The following is a 27,817-nucleotide window of genomic DNA, read 5'->3' as shown; positions in this document are numbered from 1 at the left end:
GTAAAAAGCAATAGAAACCACAAAAGAAAAAAATTACCCAGCTTATTCATACATGAGTGCTAACTCTTCATATATTTTTTGTAATTGTTTTTATATTGCATTTCTAAAGTGTCATTGATTCTAAAGTGTAAATCAACGATTTATATTTACATTACATTGTTTAAATTTACATTTGTGCTAATCCTTCGTTTTTGTTGTTTGTTTGTGTTTGATTTCATTAAAAAATAATTCAATGTCGCAATAACGTCGTCATGACTATCCTTGCTCATGAGTAGCACTTGAGTGGTAGCTACACAAAGAGAGATTTACAGAGAGTGCACATGAAAGAGATCGCGTCTTGTCATAAATTACGTCTTTTTGTTATGAGAGAAGTGAACAAAAACACATTTACATTAGATGTCAGTGTCCTTTGCTTTTACAAACAAATAAAACAAAACAAAAACCACAAACAAAATTAAGAATAATAAAAATAATAATAATTTTTCTACTGTTTGTTATTGTCTGAATGTGTAATGATTTATTTTTGTTTTTTTTTTCTTTTCCATTGTTTTGTGACTACACCAATAACAAAATTGTGTGTGTTTGTGCTTGCATTATTTTTGTCACCATAAGTTGTTGCTGGCCCGCCCGCCCCTTAACACCAACGTGTGTTAACCAGCTGTTTTTATAATTTTTACGCGCGCTTTAATTTCCCATTTGACATTATAAACAACAACAAAAACAACCAAGAACGGGCCATCAACAATAGCCGTCTCAAAAGCAGCGGCTGGGCCCCTCCATACAACTAACTACTTTGCACACACATAGAGATATTGGACACCCTACGGTGTAAATCTGATAGAGTGTGCCTTGGGCACATTCTAATTTCTATTGTGAAAAAATGCCGCCTGCACTTATGAATATTGCCGAATTTGTTGAAGAAACCCGAGATGATTACAATTCTCCGACAACATCAACATTTGCATCCCGCATGATGCCGGCATGCCGTCAAACAATAGCAGTATTGGAAGAGGTAAGTTTTTTTGTGTTTTATGCATAGATTTAAAAATTTTAAGAATGTTTTATGCATTTCAATTTATTTGTAGATTGAAATGACATTGAGGAATATATGATGATATACATGTATCAAATGTTCCTCGTATTTAGGCAAATGGAAAATTGTGGAGATATAATTTTCATAAACAAATAATTTTCACATTCGAAGACTCTTTTCAAGGTCACAGGAAAAATTCTAGAGGCAGAAAAATACGAGAATTTCAGGTATACCTCTTTGACCCTGTAACCGGCCTATTTATTTAGTAACTTCTTTTAAAAAAGTATTCTGGCGCTAATAAATTTTAATCAATCGAGAAATTTGCACTCCCTGTTTATTCTGGCAAGAGAATCATATCATCATATCTTAACTGATATTTGCCGTTAGAACTTTTTTTAATAAATAATTCTGCATTGCATATTTACTGCACACCGTCTAAAGGCGGGCTTGCCGGCTACAGGGTTAAGTCAAAATTGACTACCAAAAAAGGCAAAATTTAATTTGGTAGCAGTTCCCTTTTTTACACAAAAAAAACCAACTTGACATGCCTGATATACCCATATGTGTCTCCCCTTTAACAATATAATCTTGGTGGCAAAATCGATCGGTTCAAAACATGAAATAAGAAATTTCGTATTAAAATTAAAGAAATTGTACATAATACTGAATATCTCTCAGTCTCAGTTTAAGGCCCGGGGTTCATTACATGGATATAGACATTTAAAAAGATACATTTGAAAATAGTTACAGCTAGTAGTTTTTTTTTGATGCTGATTACTTACTTAGCTGGCGTGTGACAGAAAATTTGTTCCATAAGACAAGCTTAAAAAAGATTTCCAGGCGCGTCGGTTTTGTGCACAGCTCTTCCAATTTGAAAGCCATTGTTCCGATATGTGGCCTTCCCCTTCATCATGAGCCATCAGACCATAGTAGTATCTGTGCCAGCACTATTCTTTTCGGGATTTCAAAGCTCATGTTATTAGTTGTATTTATCACACACTTCGGCAGGCTCCTTCTCAATTTGTTGAAAGGTGGCTGTTAACGCTCGCAATCTTCGGCCCATTACGTCGATGTCGTCGGCGTAGGCAAGTAACATGTATTGTTTGGTGCACAGAGTGCCATTTCTGTTCACCTTTGCCTCTCGTATGACCTTTTCCAGCAGGATGTTAAAAAGGTCACACGACAAGCTGTCACCTTGTCTGAATCCTCGTTCATTATTAAAGGTATCCTTTCATTTTCATTTCATTTGCCTGATATTGGATTTTGAAATATTGAAAATTGTGACGCTTTTTGGGGGATGTATCAGAAGGAGAGGACCAATGGGTCAGATCATCGGACTTGATCTAGGCTTGTTAAAGATAATAGTTTGTGCAAAATTTGGTTCAACTTGGATAATATTTTTTTTGTGTAGGAGGTACCAGAAATAGTGGATTCAGTGGAACTAAGTTTGGAGGAAAAATGACGATGTGCAAAGTTTGGATGAAATCGGTTACTCCCAGCCGTCCAGACAGACGGACATTTGTAAATCGACTCCAAATTATCGGAAACGAATTTGGTGTAAAGAAACATGGTGTCTAAAGCAAATATTTCGATGAGGCACATTTTAGCCATATCAGAAATTTTTTAAGTTGTCGATCAAGTCAAGTATAATTGGAAAATTTATCGAGACTTCCAGATATCAAGAGAGCTACCTTAATATAGTCAGTATGCAGCCTGGAAACCGCAAGATCACTCGTACACCACAGAGTTCTTCGGTTCTTTCAGGCGAACATTTGTTTGTTATTTTTTTCTATTGGCATATCATTAAAATGTTTAGTAAAATTCTGTAAAAAAGGGTGTTGTTAGACATGGGACAGTGACATAATATTTTCATGCAATGCTTTATTTTGTTAGACTGCGCCACTTGAACGTCCATCTATTGTGCAGTTTTTACTCTACATTCTTCTGTTTTCATCCTTTGGCAGAATTTTACATTATGTACTGCTCTTCTGTTTAATAATTGCTGTATTTGTTTAATATATTGATGCATTTAATTAATATCCTTGATATTTATTATAAAATTATCCCTAATATTTAAATATCAAGTTTACTTCTTCGCATTACATTAAGAAAATCAGCTGTTTCCTTACGAGACTACGGCAGCTGATCATCATCAACATTGTTTTTTTTTTGTATTTTGCGCTTATAAACACTACTTCTGATTTGAAAGGCCGATAAACAAGACCATGCAATACACCTGTTTTGTCTTGTTGTTTTCATTTTTTTTAATAAACACTCGACACAAACTCGCACACACACAATCATACATACTTAGAAAGTCATAACAATGAGGATATTTTTGTGTACTTAACTTTTCCCTTTTATCAAAATGTGTGTGAAAATAAATTCGAATTTTTTTTAGCGAAGACGCACACCACCTTTGGTGTTGCGGCCAGTATAACAGTTTTGGTACACAGTATAACATAATTAAATTCGTATTTAGAACACATAAATGCTATACAATTAGTAATAAATTGATGTATGTATAAGAAAAAATGATAAAAAAATATTATTTTTATAATTTTTATTGGAGTATTTAACTAACTACAATCACAAAAAAATGTAAAGATGGTGCAGTAAGTGTGGAAAGAAATAAAGAATCTGGAAGTAAAAAGTCGAGGTACACTGTGCGAAAACGGGTGAGAGTGAGTCACCTTTCCATATACCGTTGGAAAGGACATTAAAAGGACTTTCAGAAAATGTATTGGGTATAGCCCTAAATATATTAGAAATATCCATATACGGTCCTTTTAGTAAAATATTTAAGAAAAAAATGCATAGTAAAATGTTGGGGCCCACTGTGCGAAAACGGGTGAGAGTGAGTCACCTTTCCATACGGTATATGGAAAGGTGACTCACTCTCACCCGTTTTCGCACAGTGGGCCCCAACATTTTACTATGCATTTTTTCTTAAAAATTTTACTAAAAGGACCGTATATGGATATTTCTAATATATTTAGGGCTATACCCAATACATTTTCTGAAAGTCCTTTTAATGTCCTTTCCAACGGTATATGGAAAGGTGACTCACTCTCACCCGTTTTCGCACAGTGGGCCCCAACATTTTACTATGCATTTTTTTCTTAAATATTTTACTAAAAGGACCGTATATGGATATTTCTAATATATTTAGGGCTATACCCAATACATTTTCTGAAAGTCCTTTTAATGTCCTTTCCAACGGTATATGGAAAGGTGACTCACTCTCACCCGTTTTCGCACAGTGGGCCCCAACATTTTACTATGCATTTTTTTCTTAAATATTTTACTAAGAGGACCGTATATGGATATTTCTAATATATTTAGGGCTATACCCAATACATTTTCTGAAAGTCCTTTTAATGTCCTTTCCAACGGTATATGGAAAGGTGACTCACTCTCACCCGTTTTCGCACAGTGGACCTCGACTTTTTACTTCCAGATTCTTTATTTCTTTCCACACTTACTGCACCATCTTTACATTTTTCTGTGATTGTAGTTAGTTAAATACTCCAATAAAAAATTATAAAAATAATATTTTTTTATCATGTTTTCTTATACATACATCAATTTATTAGTAATTGTATAGCATTTATGTGTTCTAAATACGAATTTAATTATGTTATACTGTGTACCAAAACTGTTATACTGGCCGCACCACCAAAGGTGGTGTGCGTCTTCGCTAAAAAAAATTCGAATTTATTTTCACACACATTTTATCAAAAGGTCTTGATGGGCCTCTCTCTTCTTCGGTGGTACTCTTAACGGAGCAGGTGATTTAATAAACAATGTACTGTGCTGTTGATGGGTTAGTGAGAGCTTACACGAGAAGGAGAAAGTAATTGAGACTTATTAAAACACAACGTACGACGTGTGTGTGTGTTATTATGCGAGAAAAGAGTGTTTGAAATTACATTGACAATAAATGAATGGCCTGTTGATTTGTTGTTGTTTAGCTTGGGTCAATTAACAAATTGACTTTTGGCAATATTATTTGCTAACTAATATTCACAATTGTATAACAAATATAACAATTATTCATTGGAGGGAAATTGATTTTTATATATTTTTCTTAATAAAACATTTCTTTTAACGTTGGAACAGGTGATGAAATAATCAGAGATATAGGGTGATAGGACGGGGAGGGAGGGTAACAAAAAACTCAACAAACAATGAGTGACTGACTGACTGACTGCCTGTTGACATTTTTTCCTTGGGTCAATTAATAAATTGACTTATGGCAATTTTGTTTTTTCTTCTTCTTAATAATATTTTATTTTTTTATTTTAATTTACTTGTTAATATTTTTGTAATTGTAGTGTGGTTATATTGTATTTTATTTTCTAACAACAAATGTGGTGGTGACATCAAGGCTATTTTGTATTTATGCACTTATATAGATATGTGTGCACAGCTTCATATTCGCAGTTATTATTGGGGGAACTACAACAAAAAAGCAATGTAGTCAATTTGCTAATTTGAACAATATACAACGTTAAGTATGAATGTAAACTGGTGTTTTTTTATTATTTGATTACAATAGAATTTCAAAGCTTTGATATTGAGGTATAATAGGGTTGGTCATTTGTGTTTCTCAGCCAAAGAAATATTTTTGAAAATTGAGGGGTTGCTGCTGCTAAGATCGATATGTGCCAGAAGTCGGGGTTTTTTTTACTAAATCTCAAATAACTAATGTCTAAACTCTAGGGCAACGGCGGATTCTATTTTGATGAATTCTCCAGAGGACTTAGGATTTCCAGATGATAATAATTAGTTAAGCTTTATTTTATATCTTCCTGGCCTGTTGTACTGTTAGAAGTGTATTTTACCCTAACCCAACCTAAAGGTATAGTGTATTATAGATAAATTAAGTATGAATAATATAATGTTCATAAAAGTATAACCTTAAAATTCAGAATGGAATTGCATGATCGTCGGTAATCGTGGTTGAAGTCAGATTTATTTTTAAATACGTCAATGACTTTATGGGGCAATTAGTTCATCATATATGTCCTATCTTTCTATTTCATATTTGAATTTCATCTCATATAGATATTAGACACCTGATTTTGTGTTGTATGGTGTCTTGTTCTTCAGCAATTTCCACCTGTAGCGTACCAAGGGAGATATTGTAGTTTAGGTATAGACCCTATATAATGGCTATTGCAGTATTGCAGGGACAAACCCATTCTCACAGAAAACTAGGAGCATTTTCAACCGAAAATGCTATTATTTGTCATTTCGTATTTGGAGTGATAAAAACCTTATTCCCAATAATTTTGCAATATACGTCCCCATATGATGGTCCCGCCCAAATTTTACACCGAAGTGGATGTTATGCGGTATTCCTGGATCTTGGTGGTTAAAAACTGGTTTGGAATATGGTCCGTCCTATTTGAGGTATTGAGGAAGTGGTGGTAAATTAGCTCTCTATATTTTGGAGAGCTCTTTAATGTATGTTTTGTCCGTTGATTGTAGTCCAAGGCGTCTTACACAGTTCGTTACTAGAGAATCTATATTTGCCGTATTCTACTGTTTATTATGAAAAGACTCTGTCTTCGAAAACGATTCAGCACTTTTTATACCCCCAGCTTTATGGCTAATGAGGATATATAAACTTTGATACGGCAAAAATATACCTCATCGAAATTTTCGTTTTTGAGCCCATGTTTCTTTGGACCAAATCCGTTCTAGACAATTTGTAGTCGATTTACAAATGTCCGTTTGTCTGATCATTGGTCAACATTTTCCATACATATTTATAAATCCAGTATCAGGCGAATGGAATGTCCGATTTGAAAAAAACTTTCCACGATCATTTTAAAATTAGCAAGCGGTTTCCGATTGGACACAATTCATCGATTAAAGTCATATAGTTGTTGTTGTAGTAGTCCTACTGCTTTACACAATGGTAAGACTCGGATCATACACCAAGGCGTCCTGCATAATTCGTTTTCACGACAGAGGGGCGTACGATCCGAAATGACCCGAGTCTTACTCGGCCAACATTTGTCACATCTGCACATTGTGTAAAAGCAATTCATTATTGCATAATTCATTACAAGAGAATCCATATCTGTCATTTTTTTCTGGTACTTTTTTCATTTCCGGAAATCCCCTTCTAGCCGGGGATCCCTTGTGTGGGTTGTTGTCATTGAATATTTTCCGTATATGTGGAACTTATAGCTCACAAAACAAATCTAAATAATATATATTTTTTCAATTTCCTGATCAGTGAAAGGGTTCACAAAATGCAACACACTTTGAAAAACTAGTTTAGATGAACAGGTAATCATTCTTATCCACAGCTCAAGTTCATTTCATTTTCTTATTTTCCTTTCGTTGGCTTCATCTTGAGCAGCTTCAGAATTATTTTAATAAAAAATTATGTGGTGGTGGTGCAAGACGGGAGAATGCAAACAATAATAAAATCAGATCATCTCAACTGCTGCCGCTGTTTACCCAGATGATGCGGATGATGGCGATGCTGGCTGCTGATGTTGATGCATTCCTTGATTCATTCATTCATCCGTCGTAATGTATTCAACACATTAAGCTAATTAAATGAAATCAATTTGCTGCTGTGTACTATCTGTTGAGATTTAACCTCAAAGAATACCTTGGAGATGGATGGATGGATGAGCGATTGTTGTTGTTGCTGTATATCAATCGTCAAGCGTCTACGTCATTCATTCAAAAGTCATTTCCGAAAGAAGTAAAGAAAGCAGAAGAAACGTGGGGTGTGGTGTTGTGGGGTGTGGAGTGGTAGCAAAAATCTTAAGACTTTGGAAGATGCGGTGTGGTTGTTGTTTTTGTTTTCATTCTCATTCTCATTCTTTTTTATTTTTTTTGCTTATTGTCGACGACTTGATTGCCGCAACCAACGATGATGGCTATTATGTTTGTTGGCCTGTCAGTCTGCCTGAGCTTTTTAAGATGGGTATTGCTTGGCTTCATTTTTACGTTTTGTGTTGGCGTTTTGTTTTTGTCTTGATTTTTTTCGCTTTTTGCAAAGATGAAATGCACAACAAAATTTGTGCCAGATAAATATTGAAACGCAAGCAGACACCACTGAATATTCTGCTAAATGAACAGCTGATATGTGTGAAGACCAGTGGTGGTGGTCAGCCAGCAGACAGAGAAGAGGCGGAGAGCACCTCTTTTCACGGCAAATAAATGGGGGAAATGGGCAAGGAGTAATTAATTTAATGTCGGGGGTATTTATTTTCAATGATTTTGCAGTCAAAATAGGGCAACAATAAAATAAATATTTTGAGGTTTTTGGAATAATGACAAATAATAAATATTACCATGTACTCTATACTCTCACTTTCATATGTCATAAAATGTTATCTGTCATATAGCTTCTTCTCTCTTCATTCCTCTCTATGTTTATTATTCCCTCTTACAGAGATTTTTAAAATTAAATGGGATTTGATAAAAACGATAGGGCATTATTTAAATTATAAAGAAGAGATAAGTTAAAATAAAACTACAACAAATCGATCATATGACAATGGAAATTATGTTCCAGCACGTGTAGAGAAAAAAACTAGTTGCACGACAAATAATCATATTTAACACTAAGTACTCTAAAAATCCACCATCTCCGGCAGACATATTGGGAGAATAGCTTTTAATCTTATATGAGAAGACTGTTGGATTTTCGTAATGGTTTTCTTTAAAATGACCTATCGATGTTCTATAACAAGAAGAAGATATGCACTTCTTCGATCTCGCAATAGCAAGATTTTAGCCGTGATATATAAATAGTATCAACAAATTGTAAGATCTATAATTAGTATATTACATTTGAAGTGAATAAGGGGTACACCACTATCCTTTAGAAGATCTGTAGAAGGTTCAAAAACCAAAACATGGTTTTTGAACGTTACAGCAGGCGCTTGCGGATGAAATGACCAGTGATTTTTTTTTCATGATGCTCGGGAATAAAAAAGATCAGGGCTGTACAGCGAATTTTTGACCGGGCAAAACTAGAAATTATGACACATTCCACTTTGGGCCCGCCCAAAAAATATTTCGTTCTCTCATGTTCGTTTTTCGAATTACTTTAAAAAAATTCAGGAAAACAAAATGAAACCATTCTAGGTTGCTAAAGTCGATGTCGGTGAAAATAATTTTAAATTTATCTCACTATTTTTATTTATATGTTTTCCAACACTGTATTTTTCAACGAGTTAAATTTGAGTGAGGAAAAAGGCGAGGCCTACAAGTTTTTGGTATGCATTTTCGGAAAGAGCATCGAAAATACTTCTAGGCCAACCTATTTTTTAGTCCACAGTAGTCTGACTTAAATTCAAACGGACATTCCATTCGCATAATATTGGATTTGTAAATACTGAAAATGTTCACCATTTGTGGGGGAGGTACCAGAATGAGTGGACCTATGGGTCCCATATTCGGACTTCATCTATGCTCGGTTAAGATACTAGGTTGGCATTAAAAAAATATTTTTTAATAAATCCACGCCTTGCTAGGGCTAGAAAAATATTTTTTAATAAATCCACGCCTTGCTAGGGCTATAAAAAATATTTTTTAATAAATCCACGCCTTGCTAGGGCTATAAAAATATTTTTTAATAAATCCACGCCTTGCTAGGGCTATAAAAAATATTTTTTAATAAATCCACGCCTTGCTAGGGCTATAAAAAATATTTTTTAATAAATCCACGCCTTGCTAGGGCTATAAAAAATATTTTTTAATAAATCCACGCCTTGCTAGGGCTATAAAAAATATTTTTTAATAAATCCACGCCTTGCTAGGGCTATAAAAAATATTTTTTAATAAATCCACGCCTTGCTAGGGCTATAAAAAATATTTTTTAATAAATCCACGCCTTGCTAGGGCTATAAAAAATATTTTTTAATAAATCCACGCCTTGCTAGGGCTATAAAAAATATTTTTTAATAAATCCACGCCTTGCTAGGGCTATAAAAAATATTTTTTAATAAATCCACGCCTTGCTAGGGCTATAAAAAATATTTTTTAATAAATCCACGCCTTGCTAGGGCTATAAAAAATATTTTTTAATAAATCCACGCCTTGCTAGGGCTATAAAAAATATTTTTTAATAAATCCACGCCTTGCTAGGGCTATAAAAAATATTTTTTAATAAATCCACGCCTTGCTAGGGCTATAAAAAATATTTTTTAATAAATCCACGCCTTGCTAGGGCTATAAAAAATATTTTTTAATAAATCCACGCCTTGCTAGGGCTATAAAAAATATTTTTTAATAAATCCACGCCTTGCTAGGGCTAGAAAAATATTTTTTAATAAATCCACGCCTTGCTAGGGCTAGAAAAATATTTTTTAATAAATCCACGCCTTGCTAGGGCTAGAAAAAATATTTTTTAATAAAGCCACGCCTTGCTAGGCTTAGAAAAAATATTTTTTAATAAATACACGCCATGCAAGGCGTAGAAAAAATATTTTTAATAAATCCACGCTTTGCTAGGCCTAAAAATCAATTTTGTTTATTTTTATTTAATATGAACCTATAACTTCTCTTGAATGCCCCTATAAAATTTCAAGTTAAAATCTCACTTATTGAGCGCACCAGCCAGTCTGTCTGGACATTTGTAATTCTACTCCAAAGAATCATGTTTGATAAAACCAATATTTCGATGAGGTATATTTTTTCCGTATCAAAGGGTATATATGCTCATTAGCCAGTATTCTGAGGGTATAAAAATTCATTTTCTTCTTAAGAGGACCCTTCCTCCATTCTCGTTTTCAAAAAATTAATTTTGCTTATTTTTAGTATGAACATATAACTTCTCAAGAATGTCCCTATAAATATTAAGTTAAAATCTCAACAACTCTTTAAGATATAGCCGATTTATTGTGTTAGCGACAGGTGTCAGCGAGTGCGCTTCTCAACTATAACCGTGTTTTTTGTCGAAGAAGCAGGGCTATAAAAAATATTTTTTAATAAAATCCATGAAATTTTTTTTTTAATAAATCCACGCCTAGAGTTTTTACAATTGCCTGGCATGATAACTCAAATACTATTCATCCAATCGGACCAAAATTTTTACACGTTATTCTGCACCGACCGGTATAGCTGACGTATGGACTAGGATAAATCAAATTTGATAAAGAGCTTCCATATTTTTCAGCATAGCTTCTGGTCGAAAAATATGCTATTATCAAAAAAAAAAAAAAAATAATAATAATAATAAATAAATAACTTTTTAGGTCCGACATTTTCTTCCATATTTTTCAGCATAGTTTCTGGTCGAAAAATATGGGATTATCAAAAAAAAAAAAATAATAATAATAATAAATAAATAACTTTTTAGGTCCGACATTTTCAAGCGAAGTCAATAATCCCAATTCATACCAGTTTCAGCTGTATGCTCTTTCTATTTGCATTGGAATTTTTAGATTCTGATTTTCCGGTGATCGGCAAAGTCTTCAAATTAATGTATGCTCATTTGCAGCCGGCTGAAAATCGTCGAAATTTGAAATCGAAAAAAATCAACTACAACCGAAATCGTTTATAATGAATTATCCGTTATAAAGACATATCGGTTAAAACGACTGAGTTCAAAAGTCCCGAGAAAAGTTCTGCCTTAAGTTGATATAGTTTATAACGACATATCGCTTACAGTATAACATTTAAAAAATATTTGCCCAGTGGAATGAATGTTTTTCCCCACATTTGCAATAATCATTTGTTTACTTGTGAGCAAATTTTTGTTATGCTCATAGATTATTTTCGAGGAATTCCAGAGGCTATTAGAACCAACAATAACAATACAGATTATAAAAAGAATTCAACAAGTTTTCGCACATCTTTTTAATATTTTTCAGGCAATAAATTAAATAAAAAATCGAACAATTTTTACACCCAAGAAATACTGATGCACGCACACACACACACGCCCAACGCGGTATAAGCAACCATAGTGCTGCGAGGTAGTAGAGTGATAAATGTTTATGGTCTTATTATTATTATTGTTGTTGTTGTATTTTTTGTCTCAACACACGCAACACATAAAAAATGCCGTAAACAAATAGCAAACAAAAAATTGTGAATTTTTGCAAGCAAATATTTCTACTTTTCCAAATAATCAGTATAGAAAATTTTGTTCAATATGGGGTTTCAAAAATAGCCTCAACACTCAATTCGGATGTTCTAGCGCCCGCACACTCCACCCGCATAAGAAAAATGTTCATTTTTTTTTTGATTTTTAATTCTGTTCCAATTTTCTATTTTAAATGTTTGGTAAATAAATGTGGTGATGCTATGACTGTGCCTGGCCTGGCCTGGCCTGGCTGGCTGCCTCACTGGGTAATGATACGACAAGATATTTGAAATGTTTTTTTTATTTTCCTCTGAATACTATTTATGTTTTTGGTAGTGGGTTGGGGTATTGGAATTTTATGAAATAATAAATCATGAATGTTACTCAAAATATTTACACCATCTAATCAAATGACACACTTATGTCTCTATATTATAAAAATAGTTTCGCCACCTTTTGATCTGAGACCTGTATATTTTTTCTTCTTCTGATTCTCTTCCTCATTTCCTCTCACAAAATTTAATCTCTTTTTTTTCTGAATAGAATTGATTTTTCTTCTATTTTGTAATAATTGATGTGACGTGTGACAGAAATAAAAATACAATTTTTGAAAACGGAAATTGAATAATATTTGTTGTTGTTGTGGTTACGAAGAATACAATAAATAGGTTGGCTGGCGTTAATTAGTTATGCTTTATAATAATGTGGGTGATAAATTTCAAATAATATCCATAGAACAAGTAAGGATATATTTTTCCTAGTGGTCTAGAGGAAAGCTCTTTAAAAATGTCACCTATATAAGACTATTTTGAATGCTTCAATGAACAGCAAGCCTTTTAAAGGTTTTCTGCGCAAAGAATGTATTTATGAAGAGGTTCAATAAAGCGAAGATCTTTCAAAAGGTTTGGTATAGAGAAAAACCCTCTCAAAGGTTACTCTGTAGAGAGATCACCTTTCATAAGGGTTTCTGTAGGCAAAATACCATTTAAATAATGTTCTATAGAGAAAAACTGTTTACAAAAGAGACACCTTTTATAACATCTTCATTTCTCTATATTCTCTACAGAGCGAAGGTCTTTTCTGAAAATCTCAAAATTTATTCTGTACAGAGATAACCAGTGAAAGTATATTTTCTGAACCAAATACCTTTTAAAATGTCTTTTATAAAGTAAAACTTTTTTTCCAAAACGGTTTCTATAGAGAACAACCTTTAAGAGATCTGCTATATAGAGAACACATTCTAAAACTAGTAGCAATCTATTATATTCACAACCTATTATATTTACCAAGCCTGTCCGAAGATGGGACCAATTTTATAATATTCGCCAAGGTTAGGTTAGGATGGGTTGGGGATGTACGGTTGTTGTAACAACCGTCAACTCGGAAACTATGTCCATTGTGATCATCCTTTATGTATAGGTATACCTATAAAGAAAAGAAAAAATATAGTGGAAGAGTAGAGGGAAGAATAGTGAGAAAGGGGGGGGGGGGGAAGAGAGATTATTTTAGCCAAGTCAATTTTTTGACAAAGCCTAGAATTTGGTTAGGGTCTATTTTAGAGAAGAAGTCTAGATTATCAATTTCATGACATCCAAACTGTTTATGTCTTCTGCTGATCAGCGATGGACATTTGCAGTGGATGTGCTCAATTGTTTCCAGTTCTTCTTCGTCCTCACATAGACGACAGTAATCCTCTCCACTGGAGTCCCACTTAGAACTGAGAGATCTAACTTTGCAGTGACCAGAATAATCCCCACAACAATTTTGATCTCCCTCTTGCTGTGATCCAGCAGCGAAGACGTTCTTTTGCGAGAGAATTCTGGCCAGATAGATTTAGAGATTCTGCAAGCAGGTTCCCTTAACCATCTGTTACCGACTACCTCGCAATGGAACGCACGGATTCTGCCAATGAAATAGCAGATGGGGGGTTTCACAGATCTCTCAATCAGAAGACTGGACGACTGTGACCCCCTCGCCTCGCCAATATTAGGCGAATATTCTGGCGTGTCGAGCTTGTGCGCAGCTCTTCCAATTTGAAAGAACATGTTCCGAAATGTTGTCTTCTACTTGATTTTTCCATCGAATTCGTGGCCTTTATATATGCCTTTTGTGCCGGGGCCTCCTCATCCTTTCTCACAACATGACCTAGCCAACGTAGTCCCAAGTAACCATGCTTCAGATCAGTACAACAGCACGGGTAGTATCAGTGTCTTGTAGAGTGTGAGTTTGGTCTGGCCTTGTTCTTGAATTGCTTCATTTCTTCTCCGAATTTCAAAAGCGATGTCATTAATTTTATTTGTGGTGGTACCGAGGTATATAAAATCTTTCACTACCTCGAAGCTGCAGTTTTAAAGTTCCACAGTTGGTCCGAGTCTACTGGACGTCTTGCGCCTTCATACAATCAGCTTCGTTTTCTCGTAATTTCCAGCTAGTTCCACATTGGCACACTTTTTCTCAATTCGTTCAATAGTGGCTGTTACCGCTCGTAATGTTCGGCCTATTATATCGATGTCATCGGCGTAGGCGAGTAATATGTGTTGTTTGGTGTACAGGGTGTCATTTCTGTTCACATTTGCATCTTGTATGACCCTTTCCAGCAGGATGTTAAACAGGTTTGTCGTGTGACCTGTTTAACATCCTGCTGGAACCTTGTCACCTTGTCTGAATCCTCGTTCGGTATTGAAGGGCTCCAAGAGGTCATTTCCTACTTTAACTGCTGACATTGTACCAGTTAAAGTTATCCTACATATTCGCATTAATTTTGCAGGAATGCAAATTTTGCAGGAATGCAAATTTTGCAGGAATGCAAATTTTGCAGGAATGAGGTGTTAAACCTCTGAGCGGTATGTGCTGCAGTTGAGAAAATCGGATCTATGGTGGATTTTCCAAGTCTGCAGCCGCATAGGTTTGGTCCTATTATGTCATTAACCATTGGGTTCAGTCGTTCACACCGCACGTTGGATAGCACTTTATATGCCATGGGAAGGAGACTAATTCCTCTATAGTTGGCACATATCTGGTCTTGTCTCCTTTTTTGTGCACGGGACACACGATGCTGAGGCTCCAATCATTGGGTATGCATTCCTCTAGACAAATTGTAATAATCAGCTGGTGCATGCTCCTGATCAGCATTTGAACACCAGTTTTAAATAGTTCGGCTGGTAGGCCATCGACATCAACATCATCATCGACAGGTGGTAACACTCTATACCGTCATCTCTTATTGGTTCTGGGGTATCTTCTTCACCCTTACATACTATTTCATACCAGAAGCTTTACAAAATTATCCTTCCAGATCCTCAACACGCTGTCAGTATCTGTCACTAGGTTTCCTGCGTTGGTAAAATTTCCGAAATTCTTCTGACTCTTGAACATCTCGATTTGCTCAAGCTCGAGTTTTACCTGTTTCTTTCTTCTTTCTTTTGAAAATACGTCTCTCCTCACTGTTTTTTCTCCCGATAAAAAGGAACTTTCAGAAGGTCTTCTACGGGTATATGACCTTTCTATCACTCTTCTATAGGAAGAGATTCTTCACTAGAAAGGTTTTGAAGGTTTGATTGAGAAGTTCTCTGTAGACAAAAGTTATTTAAATAAATGAGATCTTTTAAACGATCTTCTATAGACAGAACATCTTTCAAAATTTTTTATAAATAGAAGACATTTGAAAATGCAACTACTTTTCTGGATGTGCAGGAATACAAAGAAGTCATTGGTTGGTCAAAAAGGCACTGATTTGAGCCGATGTGCGAGAGCTCGATGTGTGAGAGCTCATTCGTTTTTAAAATTAAGACTACTAAGACTAATGTAAGACTACGATAATCTGGCATTCTCACAGGCAAATTTACACAAGATTGGGTGCGTCGAAAGCAGGTGTAGAGCATAAGAGGGAGACAGAGAAAAGTTGGAACATTTCCTATTTCCATGCCGAGTTTTCAGACTTCGAAACCATTTACAACGTAAATGTCTTGACTAAGAATAGACATGTAATCATCGTTAATACGAGGGTAGAACGTCTTTACTTCTTTAGGTCGTTAATTCAATTCATCTTGCTAATTGGTTCGTGTTTGATGCATAGCTAAATTTTTCATCGAACTTCTCTTTCCACATTATATTATTTGTACAGTTCTGGCGAACTGACAGAATCCTAAGGAGTAACTACCATAATAGAACTCAAAGGGAATAGCTACCATAACTGAACGCCCATTTCAATCGGAAGGCCTATCAATTGCATTTGAATGGAAAACGGTAGCTACCATAACAGAACCCAACGGAGTAGCTACCATAACAGAACGTCCATTTCAAAAGTACACAAAAGATACCTTAAGACTTGATGGTGGTTATTTAATGTTTTCGTGCAGTTTTTCTGCATTGAAAGCCAGTGATTATTTGAAAGCCAGTGTTTATTTAAACAACCCACAAAAATAAAATGTTTCCAGTTGTGGAAATGACCCTGAAATGAGAATTTGTGCACGATGATAATTCCCAACTCGTTGCCAGAAGTGTTAAATCATAGGTTGTCGAAAACGATGTGCCGAAAAAATTTCTGCAATTAAAAATTGTATAACCGACCAATTTGAAAGCTATAGGTTTTCATTTCAGGTTTGCGGGGATATTATTTAATATCGGTCCACATTATTGACCAGGGTGTGGTTTTGAAGTCCATAGATATATTATTGTCCCTAGATACATTTTTCACGTTTTAGATGCATAAATTCTTCTTCGAACTTCTCTCAAACTTCACTTCCCACATTATATTATTTGTAAAGTTCTGACGATCTGAATACTTCAAAATATACTTCTCTTTTCAAATGTGATTTCACAATTATTTTCCAGACTTCCAAGATTTTACATTTGTTCCTATTTTCAAATTTTATCGATCCGACCAGCACCCCATCACGACACCCACCAATCAATGTTGCATTAAAATGTTGAATATCTAATACCCCGCCTGTAGATATAGTGAGATGTTAATAACCTTGGCTAATGCACAACACAATATTTACGGTGGACAGTAGATGCGAGAGAGGGAGGTGATGGTGCTACCATACCCCAGAGTCCATTGAAACATATACGTCTACCACCAAATACCCATTACTCGTCGGTAGCAATTTCTTATCAAATAACAACAAATTACGTTATCAAATGACATAAAAACGAGTCAATAAACCTAGGACGCGAACACGTCAAAAGTGTGGACGATACCAGGCAGACAAAAAATATAGCAACAGTGGAATTTTGTTGTCGGCACAAGAGCTCAATGAATGTGGAGATTGAATGAATGTTGGATGGATGTAGTATGAAGAGAGGGACTGGGTGAAGCGATGGACTGAATGACTGTTGGGGCACTTTTTTAAGAAAGGAACGTAATATGATATGGATTGGTCATTGAGACCATTACACCAGAGTAGAGTATTAGCATATGGTTGGTATACGACAAAAAATAATAAAATAAAATAAAAAAATGTGTATCTGTGGAATGTGTAATATAGACGACACTTTTTATAACATAATACCGCCTTTTTATGTTTGCGCTCTTTAAATTTGATATTTAACCAAAAAAAAAAATGTATACTATTTATTTTTTTGACAAAAAATTATGCGATACATCATATGATGCTGGCAAGTGACGAACTTTCGGTTACCCAATATATTCGAAACGTAGTTAATTTAATTTATCCAGATTCATTCTTGAGGACCACGGTCAAATAATCAAAGGTCTACAGCAATTAGTTGTCTATTTTTATGGCGCTTGAAACTGGACTAGGTTCGTTCTCCTTCAATAGGTAAACAACGGACAAACACACATGCTCAAGGCTTTAATACGCCCTCCAGAACATTTTCTGGATAATATTAGACATTTATTCTAATGCCACGGTCGATTAATACGAGCGGAGAGCCCACACCATCACCATGGCCGGCGCTTGAGTTCTGGTGGCCAACCGAAGGTGAACATTTACAGCTGATCTCTTGTGGCGGTGAAGAAGATACCCCAGAACCAATAAGAGATGACGGACGATAGAGTGTATACCACCTAGCCAAGATGCCGTCATAATCGCAATTAATCGGCTGAATAATAATAACAAAGCAGCAGGTGCCGATGGATATACCAGCCGAACTATTCATGACTGGTGGTCAGATGCTGGTTATGAGCATGCACCAGATGATTAGTACAATTTGGCTAGAGGAATGCATGCCCAATGATTGGAACCTCAGTATCCTTTGTCCCGTGCACAAAAAATGAGACACTACGATATGTGCCAACTATGGAGGAATTAGTCTCCTTCCCATCGCATTTAAAGTGATATCCAGTGTGCAGTGTGAACGACAGAAGGCAATAGTTAATGTCATTATTAGACAATACCATTTCCTATCCGTTAAGTGGTGTTTAAAGTCATGTCTGCGGTAATGGTGAGCAGAAATGACACTCTCTACACCAAACAACATATGACACAATGGGTCGAATATTGCGAGCGGTAACATCCACCTTTGAACGAATTGAGAATGAGTCTGCCAAAATGGGTCAGACAGTAAATGGCGAGAAGACCAAGCTGATGGTATCAACGAGCAAAACGTCCAGTAGACTAGGATCAACTGTGGAACTTGAAAACTACAGCTTCGAGGTAGTGACCCAATTCACACTCTGCAAGACGCTGTTATTACACGTGCTGTTGTAAGGAGCTGAAGCATGTGTACTTGCGCAAGCAGATGAGGCAGCTCTTGGAGTGTTTGAGAGAAAATTCTCCGGAAGATCTATGGGCCGATCTGCGTCGATGGTGAATGAAACATAAGCTATACCATCTATTCTCGGACATCGACATAGTCAGACTGATCGAGCTGCAGCAACTACGTTGACTAGGCCATCTTGTGAGAATGGATGAACATGCCCAAATTCAAAAGGCATATAAAAGCGAGCCAGGTGATTTTTCACGCAGAAGGGGAAGTCCACGAATCCGATGGAAAGGCGAAAGATCAAGTAGAAGACAACATGACGGAAAATGGTCTTTCAAATTGGATGAGATGCGCACAAGACCATAAGTAAGTAAGTCAATCAACCTTATGCCCTTGTCGAATGTTTCTTCATGGAAGCTGAATTTTTCGATGGTGGTTCCAAAAATATTTTCCCTTTTTTGCATTTATATCCCCAAGCAGAATTTTAATGTCACGGTCATATGATGTTTCTAGGCGCTCGTAAAATATGTCTTTGGTCTGCTCATCTTTGTCTTCCGTCGGAGCATGGGCGCAAATAAGACTGATGTAGAAGAACTTCGCTTTTATACGGATTATAGCAATTCGTTCATCTACATACCTCAAATAATATTCATTAAATTTCGCAACTTGATCCGACTAGTCAATCATTGTATGTTGCATAGGAATTTGTCCATAATGAATTCCTTTATCGGTGGTCGCCTAAATAATGCATTGGACCCCAAAGACTTATTGACATCTTAATTTCGATTTTATTTCCATCTTTGGATCTCAAACAAATCACTTAAAAATATGTTTCTAGTTTGATTTGTGTATATAATATTGAGTTCCAAGGCAACACACAAACAGCAGCAGCAACAACAACATCCAATACCCCATATATGTCAATACAAATAAATTCAATCCAAGAAAAACAAAAAACAACATAAAAATCTATAAATGACGTCGTCGTGTTGCAACAATTATTGTTTCGACAAACTTTAGTTGTTCTCTTCTACATGTCGAACATGCCTTCGTATATACATACCTACATACATACATACACACATAAACAAATTTGTCAAATCAAAGCTGAAAATGGCAATGGCAGCAACACCAATAGCAACGGAATCCTTTGGTGTATTCTGTTTTCTGACGTACACAGAAACGATTTTCGAGTACCACAAATTGTATACCTTAAACGATCGAATGTTCCGCCTTGCCTCATCTCTCCTTCTTCGTTCTTCTTCTTCTTTTGTTACCCCAACCAAACAATAGTGGCAAACTTTTTAGAAAAGGTAATTGCAGCAGCGAACGTACTGCCATATACATCGATGATTATTGAGAGACGTTGTTGCAAGTGCCTGGCAGGCTGCCTAACCTGGCATCCAGTCAGCCAGCGAGCCCGGGAAAATACCAACAAATTCTTAATAAAATATGAATGTATCGCTGTTGTTCTCCTCATCGTCGTCATTGTCGCTTGTTGTCTGGCTGTTCACTTGTCGTTGCTGCTGCTGCTGCTCACTCAATGAGTAAAATTGACAAAATTCATTCGTAATCACAATGAATGCATTTACGTCAATCGCTATATATGGTGCGGGACTATAGAAACGGCAGCAGCAGTGGCACCCCAAATGAATAATCTCAAAATATTGTGGCGTCAGTCATTCAATTTTTGTTTTTCTGGTTTCCTTTCTCTCTTTCTCAAATACTCGTAGTACGTGCCGAGTTATGACATCTTGAAAATACAAATTTCTGTTATTAGAAAAATTAGTATTTTGTGGCACAAAAAAATCTGAATGCAACATTGTTGCAATGAATGAATCAATGGGGGGCAAATGGGCATTCAAGCACTTATTATTTTTGTGATAGGAAATGCAATGGTGGGGGAATGGACGAAAAGTACATTTTGTTGGAAAATTTAATGAAAACAAATCTAGAAAAAAAAAAGATTTTAAAATCGTACACGAAGTAGACTATACTGACCAAGACAAATTTCTGCGGACTTATATCCCAAGCTTGGGCGATCTAAAAATGACTCAAAGCTGTAGTTTTCAATTTCTACAAATGGTCCGAGTCAACTAGATGTATTGCGCGTTGATACCACCAGCTTAGACTTCTCGCCATTTACTGTCATTCCCACGTTGGCAGACTCCTTTTCAATTCGTTCAAAGGTGTCTGTTACCGCTCGCAATGTTCAACCCATTATGTCGACGTCGGCGACGTAGGCAAGTAACATATGCTGTTTGGTGTATAGAGTGCCATTATGACCTTTTCCAAGAGAATGTTAAAAAGGTCACACGACAAACTGTCACCTTGTCTGAATCCTCGTTCGGTGTTGAAGGTCATCTTCACCGCCACTATTTATTACCAGAAGTTTTTCAAAACCAGATCCAAGGTGGCCAAAACTAAAGCAACTGAAGTTGAAAGCTGAATAAATGACCTTTTTGAAAATAAACTCATAGCAAATTTTTTCAGAAATAAATAAGTAATTTCTTCATTAAAAAAAACCAAAAATATAAACGCAAAATTTGTTTTGAAATAAAAAAATATTCTATAGTAAACTAAATTGACACAATTTTTGCATGGTCAAAACTAAAGCAACTTTTTATTTTTTTTTTCCTATAAATAAGCAAGTTTTGCTAGAAGTCGACAGCATAACAGTAGTCCGACAAAAACGACCACGACACATATCTGCGGACTATATCCCAAGCATGGGCAAATTAGAATATGTACACCCTAGTATATTTCGCATAGCAATTTTTAATACAATTGATGATTTCAGATTTAGGGCCAATCACCCCACGAGCATTTTCGTTACATATTTCGTCTGGCCGTTTTTATATCCTCAGCCTTTTGGCTAATAAGGATATATTCACTTTGCTACGATAAAAATGAGCCTTTGCGAAATATCGGTTTTAAAAGCCAAGTTGCTTTACACCAAATACGATTCAGACAATTTTTGGAGTCGATTGACAAATACCCATCCGTCTGTCCGGTTTGCTGATATGCACGATAACTCTCGAAGGAAGAAAAATATTTTATCCAAAATTTGCACATCGTAATATTTTTTTCCAAACATAGATTCAGTTTGAACATGGCGTATATTGGTCAACTCCATCTGATACCTTCCACGCAAAGTATCAAAATGTAGAACATTTATAAATTCAAAATCAATCGAATTGAGTGCCCGTTTTAATATAAAAATTTGCACATCGAAACATACCAAACCTAAATGAAGTTCGATGATGGAACCAATTCGCAATCTCTTCTACATACCCCACAAAGTGTAAAAATGTCGAAATTTTATATAAAGCTTATGTGGTATCAGATTTGATACTTTAAATGGTTATCCTAATATTTTTCCAAAGACTTCCGGGTACTTACCTCAGAAAAAAACACAATTAAAAAATGTACATTTACATGGTATTCTCGTCAGCTTAGGTTAACCCAGTCGTGTCCAGCGTCCCCATAAGGATACTAATAATTGATTTCAGTTGGCTTAATAAACTGGTGATTATGGGGAGCGGCTACGACGGCTTACCGAAGTTTCTATGTGGAACATTAAACCGAAGTTTCTGTGTGGACAAGTCAACTGAAGCCTATGTGTGTACGTATTTATGGGGAGCCACCAAAAAGAATTGCGAATGATCGTATGTGCAATGAACATCCAGAAAACAAAATAGCAAGCATGTGTGCAAGTGCAAGCCACCCTCCGTGAATGTAACTGAAATACTTATGTTTGCGGTGTAACAACGTGAATGAGAATTATATGATAATGTAGAAGACGCGGATAAATGACAATGCTTAGCCATCGCAGGCTGGCTAGGTCATATATACCATCTGTACCATTCGTGTACAGATGTTATAGTTCATCATTTATTCGACGCCGATATTCACTATCGACGCATTGATCTTTCGGACATTTTTTTCACAAACACATGCTTAATAATCATATACCGGAGCGGGTAGTATCAACGTCTTGTAGATTGTGAGTTTGATCTTGTGAGAGGTCGCCTTGTCTCTGGCTTGGCATATTTGGACCATAGTGTAGCAGTTGTTGGCAAATAATATCCTTCACCGAATCTCAAAACTGATGTCGTTTCTTTATTTATGGCGGTAGCGATGTAGATACGATCCATAAATACCTCAAGGCTGTAGTTTTCAATGTCTACAATTGGTCCGATTCTACTGGACCTATTTCGCGTTCATACCATCAGCTTGGTCTTCTCGTCGTTTACTGCCAAACTCCTACTCAGTTTGTTCAAAGGTGGCTGTTACCGCTCGCAATGTTCGGGCTGTTGAAAATGGCTTATTAGGTGGAATGTGCCGATATGTTCTTCGTGGGCCTTTTTTGGTCTATGGTGGATTTGCCAGGTCTGAAGCCACATTTGTGTGGTCCAATAACGTAATTTACTATTGGCTTCAGTCGTTCACGCAACACGCTGAATAGAACTTTATATGCTATGGGAAGGAGACTTATTCCTCTATACTATAGTAGTAAATATATATTTTTTTTGAACTACATATGTTAAGACCTGAAATAAGGGACACATATAAAACGAAAATTTTTAAAATTCAAATTTGGGGCCAAAAATGTGTACAGTTCAAATTATTTAAATTGCTTCGTATTGGACTTTGTACGAATTAAGGATGTAGCAACGTCAATTTTTTTTATACCCAATTTCGGAAAGTTGCATAAAATATGTGCACGGAAGGACTAAAAAATACAATTTTTTAATAAAAAAAAAACATAATAATAGAATTTATATATTTTTAAATTAATTTAAATGAACAGTATTTTTGAGTTACCAGCACAACAACAAACATTTTTTAAGTGCAGGTATGTTAAAAGTTCAGATATCTTAAATCATTGCATTAAAATGGGACAAAATTAAATTTTCTAGAGTGCGCGATCAACGTTAATTATTTTTTCTGCAGTTCAATTAAATTAAATAATATTTCAGGAAGAGAGAAACATAAGAATAAATATTGTGGTGTATAAAAATCTATTTTTTTATACACCACGTGCAGCTAAACGAAAAAATATTAGATAAAGTTAGGGAAAACTAACAAATATTTGGCACAGGCATCTTAAATGTGCAGGTATGAATTGTGCACCTAAACCAAATACTTCTGGGGGAATCTGAGAAAATATATGGGCAGTTAAATATAAGTGCAGCTCAGTACAAGGTACTGTATATATGTTATACTGGAAATTGTTTTCAATTGTTTTGTTGTTTTTTGCACATATATATTTGTACATGATGCATTTTGGGCAGTTAAATCTAAGTGCCGATTTTTTACCAAAAACCAAGTTAAAAATAAGGAAGATCTTCACCGATTGGCTTTATCCTAGTTCATACGAGAGCTATACACTCCCAGAGAAACGTTGCAAAATTTGGAACCGATTGGATTATTAGTTTTTGAGTTATCGTGCCCGCCATTCGCAAAAAAATGTTTAGAGAAAAACGCGTTTAAAGTTTGAGAAGCCCTTCAGCCGTCACATGATGCTGACACAATAAATCGGATATATCTTCAAGAGTTCTTGAGATTTTCACTTGAAATTTTGTAGGGACATTCTTTAATCAGTGTAGGTTCGAATTATATCAACAAAAATTTTGACCCCGAGAATGGGGGGGGGGGTCCCCTTAAAAGAATATCAACATCAAAATTTTAAAAACGTTGGAATTTCAATCATTTTTTTGTGGAGGTTCATCTAACTACCCTTTAAATTAAAATACCACAAATCTTGACACTTTGGGTATTGTTTTGTAATTTGAACTCGGTTCACCTCTATAAATCTTCAAAATACAACGACATTTTTTTTTGCATTTATTGTTTGTCGTCGGAATTTCAGTTATTTATTTTTAAGGGGTGTTATAAAAACGGGTTTAAATTCGGTTTCTTGAGTGGATGTTTTTGCGTGCTTTTTTGAATAAAAAAAAGAAACATAAATTTATTTCAATTTCATTCATTCATTAATGAAAAAAATAAATAATGAACGAACACAAGAAGATGTCAGAAGTTAGTAGTCGGAACAATAGATTTGCATTCTATTATCTTTTTTTGTCGTCGTCGTCGTCTACGTCGTAGGGTGTTCTTTTATTCATAGACTGTTTGTGCATAAAATTTTGTTTTCTAAATATTCACACATTATTTAAAATGAAACAAAACAAAGAAACCTGATTTGGATTCTAAAAACGAAAATATCGGCATTTCTGTTCTTCTTCAACACGCCGAATTCTGTAGAGCAAAAATAACAGTAAAGTGAAATAAATGTGTTTTCTTTTGATCAAACAAAAGAGTTTTATTTAATTTCAGTTTTTGTTTTAGTACGTCGTATATTAATAGGGGTTATAAGGTTAACGAGTTTCAAAAGCCCAGTTAGGTTATTAAAGGGTACCAATATTGAATCGTAAACTGAACTGGCAAAATATTTTGGTTGTATTGTGAAATTTCGGGATTTGAAATCCTGAACATTTTAGCATTTAAAACCCCATAAGGAAAACATCTTTAGTAAAATCAAATGAGGAATATTTTTGTAGAACATTTAGTCCTTGTAACTCGTTTCCTTGTGTGTCCTTTTCGTCCTTTTTTTATTGAATCGGACTCCAATTATCACAAGATGCGATGTCTCATCCTTGCAATATCCTACAAAAATGTAGCTAATAAACTTTTGGGTGGGGTACTCAATGACGTAAAATCGATATTTTAACGTTTTCTTGACCTATTCTCAATATTACCCGTGTCATGTCAATAAACCCATTAATATAAATTGAAAAAAATAACCTTTTTGGTATTCAGACACTAAAACCGGTTTCAATGCCTTATATGCATATCATTTCAAAAAAACATTTATATATATGACAAATACGCAAAAAAGAAATTCATTTCGAGAAAAAAATAACACTAAAACCGGTTTCAATGCCTTATATGCATATCATTAGAAAGCTTGTAAACAAACGTGCTAAATTTGTTGAATTTTTGAACCGGATATTCTATTTATATGCATATCATTTCAAAAAACATTTATATATGACAAATATTATATTCAGACTGAATATCTGAATATCAAAAAATTTAGAAAACCGGTTCTTTCTTCTTTGAAAAATATTTTTTGTTTTGACGGATATTCTGATAATAGAACCGATAATTGTCCGGTTCAATGAATTTAGCACGTTTTTTAGTGGTTTTCTAATGATATGCATTTAAGGCATTCAAATCGGTTTTAGAATCTGAATATCCGATTTGAAAATTTAGAAAACCTGTTCCTTTTTCCTCGAAATTATAAGTTTTTAGAAAATATCTGGTTCAAAAATTAAGAAAACCGGTTAGTTTTTCAACGAAATTAATTTTTTGTGTATTTTGAGGTAATTCGTACAATATTTCTAATAACTTTTATAGTCATGCTAAATAGGTCAAAACAAATAATTAATTTCGAGGAAAAAGAACCGTTATTCTTTATTCTACGCATATAAGACATTCAAACCGGTTTTAGTATCTGAATATCCGGTTCAAAAAATTGGATAACCGGTTCTTTTTTCCTCAAAATTAATTTCTTTTTTTTACGTATTTGTCATAGCTATATATGTTTTTACAAAATAATTCATACCAATCCGACAGTTCTTCATAATAAGAAAATTCATACATATAGGGTTTTTGTGACAAGAAACGGGTAACATTGAGAATAGACCATCAGAACGTTATGGTATCGATTTCCCGTCTTTGAGGACCCCACGTAAAATCTTATGAACAACATTTTTGTAGAAAATTGCAAGGAAAAATAAATTCAAATAAATAAATGAATAGGACACACAAGGAATCGAGTTGGAAGAACCGAACGATCTAAAAAAAAATTCTTCATTCGATTTTACTGCAGAAATTTAATCTCAAATACACACAACACAATACAAATGAAGATATGAAGCTATTTCATCAAGTATAATACGGGCGATGATCATAAATATATGTGTAAGTGTTATGATTAAATAATTTAAAAAATTGCTACCAGGATTTTCGTGACACTTCCTCTCACACAGCTGATTGAAACAATTACAGAATATATACCTACATAGAATATTCGTGTTTAACTTGTCAATCAAACAACAAATGCTACAAGTAAATTTAAAAACACATACACACACCCACCCAGACACACCCTTTATTTGCATTTCAAAATTCCATTATCTGCTATGTACATAGATAAACATACATACATGTTAGATAAGAGTGTTTGAATTTACAGTGGAACACCACACATACATACACACACACACACACGAAAACACAAGTAAACATTTCACAAAGGTGGACATTTCTTTTAAAATAGAGTGTATCCTTGTCCTGCCTTTCACTCTTCCTTGCTTGGCAAATAAATTATTTGCAAAGGGTATATGGTGTGTGTGTCTCCCCTTTAAGAATTGTTCACTATATATGTATATGTATGTACGTATGTATGCATAGCAAGTACACATGCACCATACATACTGCAAATTGTTATGGCGCTTAAAGTTAGTTAGTGTAGCTGCTGATTACTCTACTACTCACTTGCTGCTGATTACAACCGCCGCCACTCAGTCACTCACTGATGTAGTAATCATTTAAAATAGCTCTAAAAATAAAAGAATAAACGAACGAACCGAACCGAACTGAAACGACAAAAAACAACAGTTAGTCATAATTTGACAAGAATGTTTTCAATTGCCGGTTGTTGTTGTTGTTGTTTTTTGTTTATTATTATTTTTTTTTTTGTGTGAAAAATGGGTTATTAAGTTTAATAACTGAAACGACCTTGTGTCACATTTTTTTATTCGCTCTCTCTTGATTTGCAAATAAAATAAAATTCAGGCGCAGAAATAAAAACGCCACGCCACGCATGCAATCATAGCTAAGTGTGCATAACAAAAGGCAGGCCGGCGGTTGGGTCGGCAAATTGGACCCGCTGTTTTGTGCAACAAACACTTTTGGGGTTGGTGGGCGTTGTGTTGCGGCTACAATTGTGATTAAATTGGTTCATTGGGGACAAC

The 27,817-nt window shown here is 35.0% G+C and overlaps 1 protein-coding gene across 2 annotated transcripts in view; it reads left to right on the top strand.

Moving 5' to 3' along the window:
• The first annotated feature begins 814 nt into the window (after positions 1-814).
• The window catches only part of LOC133334553 (arfGAP with SH3 domain, ANK repeat and PH domain-containing protein), a 73,053-nt gene continuing 46,050 nt past the window's right edge, over positions 815-27,817 (top strand). For both annotated transcript variants that reach the window (XM_061542868.1, XM_061542867.1), the window contains exon 1: positions 815-1,012. In XM_061542868.1, coding sequence (XP_061398852.1) covers positions 881-1,012 — 132 coding nt within the window. In that variant the 5' untranslated portion in view covers positions 815-880. The remainder of the gene's footprint in view (positions 1,013-27,817) is intronic.

This window comes from Musca vetustissima, unplaced genomic scaffold (genome assembly GCF_032173495.1).
Source record: "Musca vetustissima isolate MV318-11 ecotype Yass unplaced genomic scaffold, APGP_CSIRO_Mvet_v1 utg4378, whole genome shotgun sequence".
Taxonomy (NCBI): Eukaryota; Metazoa; Arthropoda; class Insecta; order Diptera; family Muscidae; genus Musca; species Musca vetustissima.
Note: the sequence above shows the minus strand (reverse complement) of the source record. Positions and strands in the feature narration are given on the sequence as shown.